The sequence below is a fragment of the Schistocerca gregaria genome, chromosome 9 (genome assembly GCF_023897955.1).
Source record: "Schistocerca gregaria isolate iqSchGreg1 chromosome 9, iqSchGreg1.2, whole genome shotgun sequence".
NCBI classification, from domain to species: Eukaryota; Metazoa; Arthropoda; class Insecta; order Orthoptera; family Acrididae; genus Schistocerca; species Schistocerca gregaria.
Genome location: NC_064928.1, coordinates 178692471 through 178698470, shown reverse-complemented (window position 1 = coordinate 178698470; position 6000 = coordinate 178692471). Strand labels below are relative to the sequence as shown.

At 46.9% G+C, this 6000-nt stretch overlaps 1 protein-coding gene across 1 annotated transcript in view; it reads left to right on the top strand.

The window, feature by feature from the left end:
* Positions 1-797: 797 nt before the first annotated feature.
* Positions 798-6000, top strand: part of LOC126291485 (transcription factor SPT20 homolog) — a 41973-nt gene continuing 36770 nt past the window's right edge. Inside the window, exon 1 of the mRNA XM_049984994.1 lies at positions 798-805. Coding sequence (XP_049840951.1) covers positions 798-805 — 8 coding nt within the window. The remainder of the gene's footprint in view (positions 806-6000) is intronic.

Here is a 6000-nt window from a genome sequence, read left to right as displayed (position 1 = left end):
CTGCGACCTACGTTCCAAACCATTGCTTTGTGGGTTCTGCACCATTTTCGAACCCTCCCACCAGTTTTTACCAATTGAAATCTGGTCTCATCTGACCAGACCACGGTTATCCTGCGACCTACGTTCCAAACCATTGCTTTGTGGGTTCTGCACCATTTTCGAACCCTCCCACCAGTTCTTACCAATTGAAATCTGGGCTGATCTGACCAGACCACGCTTATCCTGTGACCTACGTTCCAAACCATTGCTTTGTGGGTTCTGCACCATTTTCGAACCCTCCCACCAGTTCTTACCAATTGAAATCTGGGCTGATCTGACCAGACCACGGTTATCCTGTGACCTACGTTCCAAACCATTGCTTTGTGGGTTCTGCACCATTTTCGAAACCTCCCACCAGTTCTTACCAATTGAAATCTGGGCTGATCTGACCAGACCACGGTTATCCTGTGACCTACGTTCCAAACCATTGCTTTGTGGGTTCTGCACCATTTTCGAATCCTTCCATCAGTCCTTACCAATTGAAATCTGGGCTCATCTGACTAGACCACAGTTATCCTGCAACGTACGTTCCAAACCATTGCTTTGTGGGTTCTGCACCATTTCGAATCCTCCCATCAGTTCTTACCAATTGAAATCTGGGCTCATCTGACTAGACCACGGTTATCCTATGGCCTACGTTCCAAACCATGGCTTCGTGGGTTCTGCACCATTCTCGAATCCTTCCATCAGTTCTTACCAATTGAAATCTGTACTTATCTGACCAGACCACGGTTATCCTGTGGCCTACATTCCAAACCATGGCTTCGTAGGTTCTGTACCATTTTCGAATCCTCCCATCAGTTCTTACCAATTGAAATCTGGGCTCATCTGACCAGACCACGCTTATCCTGTGACCTACGTTCCAAACCATTGCTTTGTGGGTTCTGCACCATTTTCGAACCCTCCCACCAGTTCTTACCAATTGAAATCTGGACTCATCTGACCAGACCACGATTATCCTTTGGACTACGTTCCAATCCATTGCTTCGTGGGTTCTGCACCATTTTCGAACCCTCCCACCAGTTCTCACCAATTGAAATCTGGACTTATCTGACCAGACCACGGTTATCCTGTGGGCTACATTCCAAACCATGGCTTCGTGGGTTCTGCACCATTTTCGAATCCTCCCATCAGTTCTTACCAATTGAAATCTGGGCTCATCTGACTAGATCACGGTTATCCTGTGACCTACGTTCCAAACCATTGCTTCGTTGGTTCTGCACCATTTTCGAACCCTCCCACCAGTTCTTACCAATTGAAATCTGGGCTGATCTGACCAGACCACGGTTATCCTGTGACCTACGTTCCAAACCATTGCTTTGTGGGTTCTGCACCATTTTCGAACCTTCCCACCAGTTCTTACCAATTGAAATCTGGGCTGATCTGACCAGACCACGGTTATCCTGTGACCTACGTTCCAAACCATTGCTTTGTGAGTTCTGCACCATTTTCGAACCCTCCCACCAGTTCTTACCAATTGAAATCTGGGCTGATCTGACCAGACCACGGTTATCCTGTGACCTACGTTCCAAACCATTGCTTTGTTCGTTCTGCACCATTTTCGAACCCTCCCACCAGTTCTTACCAATTGAAATCTGGACTCATCTGACCAGACCACGGTTATCCTGCGACCTACGTTCCAAACCATTGCTTTGTGGGTTCTGCACCATTTTCGAATCCTCCCATCAGTTCTTACCAATTGAAATCTGGGCTCATCTGACCACACCACGCTTATCCTGTGACCTACGTTCCAAACCATTGCTTCGTGCATTTTGCACCATTTTCGAACCCTCCCACCAGTTCTTACCAATTGAAATCTGGACTCATCTGACCAGACCACGGTTATCCTATGGCCTACGTTCCAAACCATGGCTTCGTGGGTTCTGCACCATTCTCGAATCCTTCCATCAGTTCTTACCAATTGAAATCTGTACTCATCTGACCAGACCACGGTTATCCTGTGGCCTACATTCCAAACCATGGCTTCGTGGGTTCTGTACCATTTTCGAATCCTTCCATCAGTCCTTACCAATTGAAATCTGGGCTCATCTGACTAGACCACAGTTATCCTGCAACGTACGTTCCAAACCATTTCTTTGTGGGTTCTGCACCATTTTCGAAGCCTCCCATCAGTTCTTACCAATTGAAATCTGGGCTCATCTGACTAGACCACGGTTATCCTATGGCCTACATTCCAAACCATGTCTTCGTGGGTTCTGCACCATTCTCGAATCCTTCCATCAGTTCTTACCAATTGAAATCTGCACTCATCTGACCAGACCACGGTTATCCTGTGGCCTTTATTCCAAACCATGGCTTCGTGGGTTCTGTACCATTTTCGAATCCTTCCATCAGTCCTTACCAATTGAAATCTGGGCTCATCTGACTAGACCACAGTTATCCTGCAACGTACGTTCCAAACCATTGCTTTGTGGGTTCTGCACCATTTTCGAATCCTCCCATCAGTTCTTACCAATTGAAATCTGGGCTCATCTGACCAGACCACGGTTTTCCTGTGACCTACGTTCCAAACCATTGCTTTGTGGGTTCTGCACCATTTTCGAACCCTCCCACCAGTTCTTACCAATTGAAATCTGGACTCATCTGACCAGACCACGATTATCCTGTGGACTACGTTCCAATCCATTGCTTCGTGGGTTCTGCACCATTTTCGAACCCTCCCACCAGTTCTCACCAATTGAAATCTGGACTTATCTGACCAGACCACGGTTATCCTGTGGGCTACGTTCCAAACCATTGCTTCGTGGGTTCTGCACCATTGTGAAACTCTCCCACCAGTTCTTACCAATTGAAATCTGGACTCATCTGACCAGACCACGGTTATCCTGTGACCTACGTTCCAAACCATGGCTTCGCGGGTTCTGCACCATTTTCGAATCCTTCCATCAGTTCTTACCAATTGAAATCTGGGCTCATCTGACCAGACCACGGTTATCCTGTGACCTACGTTCCAAACCATGGCTTCGTGGGTTCTGCACCATTTTCGAATCCTCCCATCAGTTCTTACCAATTGAAATCTGGGCTCATCTGACTAAACCACGGTGATTCTGTGACCTACGTTCCAAACCATTGCTTTGTGGGTTCTGCACCATTTTCGAATCCTCCCATCAGTTCTTACCAATTGAAATCTGGGCTCATCTGCCCAGACCACAGTTATCCTGTGACATACGTTCCAAACCATTGCTTCATGGGTTCTGCACCATTTTCGAACACTCCCACCAGTTCTTACCAATTGAAATCTGGACTCATCTGACCAGACCACGATTATCCTGTGGACTACGTTCCAATCCATTGCTTCGTGGGTTCTGCACCATTTTCGAACCCTCCCACCAGTTCTTACCAATTGAAATCTGGACTCATCTGACCAGACCACGGTTATCCTGTGGCCTACGTACCAAACCATTGCCTCGTGGGTTCTGCACCATTTTCGAACCCTCGCATCAGTTCTTAGCAATTGAAATCTGGGCTTATCTGACCAGACCACGGTTATCCTGTGAGCTACGTTCCATTCCATATGGTCCGGAACCCACGAAGCCGCTGCAGGCGGTGATGTACTGTCAGCAAATGCAATCAAGTCGGTCGTCTGCTGCCATAGCCTATTAGCGCCAAATTTCGCCCCACTGCCCTAACGGATACGTTCGTCCCACGTCCCAAGTTAATTTCTGCGGTTGTTTCATGCAGTGTTGCTTGTCTGTTAGCACTGATGGCTGCGCAAACGCCGCCACTCTATCGTCAAGTGAAGGCCATCTGTCACTGCGCTTTCCGTGTTCAGAGGTAATGACTGAAATTTGGTATTCTAGAGAGCACTATTGACACTGTAGGTCTCTGAATATTCAATTCCCTAGCTCCAACTACCATTCCACGTACGCAGTCTATTATTTCCCGCCTGCCTGAGTGGCCCAGCGGTTCTAGGCGCTACAGTCAGGAACCGCGCGACCGCTACGGTCGCAGGTTCGAATCCTGCCTCGGGCATGGATGTGTGTGATGTCCTTAGGTTAGTTAGGTTTAAGTAGTTCTAAGTTCTAGGGGACTGATGACCTCAGATGTTAAGTCCCATAGTGCTCAGAGCCATTTGAACCATTTTTTTGGTATTTCCCGTCGTGCGGCCACAATGACGTTGGTAACCATTTCAAATGACTTCCTTGAGTAGAAATGACAGCTGCGTCAATGCACTGCAGTTTTATGCCGTGTATACGCTATATTAATCTGCATAAGCGTATGTCACTATCCCCATTCCTTTTGTCAGGTCAGTGTACAACTGGCTTCAAATCTGACAGCTGTTGCCGGTAAATGCAGGGCCATTTCAACCAATTTACATACGGACATTTGGTGCGGAAACGCATCCAATGAACATTTGGATTCCATTACCTTGGGAAAAGACCAACGCTCACAGCGAAACATACACTATTTGATCAAAAGTAACGGGACGCCTGACTGAAAATGACTTACAAGTTCGTGGCACCCTCCATCGATTTTGCTGGAATCCAGTGTGGTGTTAGCCCACCCTTAGGCTTGATGACAGCTTCCACCCTCTCAGGCGTACGTTCAGTCAGGTGCTGGAAGGTTTCTTGGGGAATGGCATCCCATTCTTCATGGAGTGCTGCACTAAGGAGATGTATCGATGTCGGACGGTGAGGCCTGGCACGTATTCGGCGTTCCAAAACATCCCAAAGGTGTTCTGTAGAATTCAGGTCAGGACTCTGCGCAGGCCAGTCCATTACAGGGACGTTATTGTCGTGTAAACACTCCGCCACAGGCCGTGCATTATGAACAGGTGACCGATAGTGTTGAAAGATTCTATCGCCATCCCCGAATTGGTCTTCCAGAGACTGCGTTTTCTTGGCAGAACACTTAGAAGATGCGACAGCTCTACTAAACAGACTGCCTACACTACATTTTTCCGTTTTCTTTTGGATTACTGATATGTGGTACGGCCTCGTTGCCACACAGGATCGGCGGAGAAATTTTTTTTAAAAAATTCAGAGAAGGGCAGTTCATTTTTTATTATGATGAACCAGGGAGAGAGTGTGTGATATGTGTTACTTGAGCAGAAGTCGCAACTACTGGGACAAAGGCTTTTTTTCGTTGTGGCGAGATGTTATCATGAAATTTCAATCATGAACTCTGTGCTTCGATTGCGAAAATACTGTTTTTGACTGCCATCTGTAAAGGGAGAAATGACCCTCGTTATTAAATGAGAGGAATCACAGATAGATTTATGTGTTCACATTTCCCATGTGCTGTTCCCGAGTTGAATGGTCGAGAAATAGTCTAAAAGTTGTTCTGTGAACCCCCCGTGTACTGCAGAGCAGTCTTGCGGATGTAGATGTAGAACAGCAGTATAAAGTGCTACTAAAAGGATACTGTAACTTCACCTTCATATAAGCTTACATTAAGGTGATAAAAGTCATTCGATATCCCCTAACATCGTGTCGGCCTACTTTTCTCGGAGTAGTGCAAAAGCTCGACGCGGCATGCATTCAACAAGTTATTGCATATGTTGCTCCTCTTTGCCGCCTATCAACGTCTCTGGCGCCTTGTGTATCTTTGGCCGCATACGCAGTGGTTCGGTGCTCAAGTTTAAAATGACGGAGCAAGTAAAAACAAAAAAAAAAGTCTGACTAGGGCCTGCCGTCGGGTAGACCGTTCGCCTGGTGCAAGTCTTTCGATTTGACGCCACTTCGCCAACTTGTGCGTCGAAGGGGATGAAATGATGATGAGTAGTACAACAGAATACCCAGTCCCTGAGAGCAGAAAATCTCCGACCCAGCCGGGAATTGAACCCGGGCCCGTAGGATTGACAGTCTGTGGCGTTGACACTTTTTTTTAAATGTTTTTTTCTCCCTTAAAAAGCCCCTTAGGAAAATGGAACTAAAAAAAACCCTAAGTGCCACCGCCACTTTTCATCCTATAACAAAAAAAATCTGATCCACTTCAGGC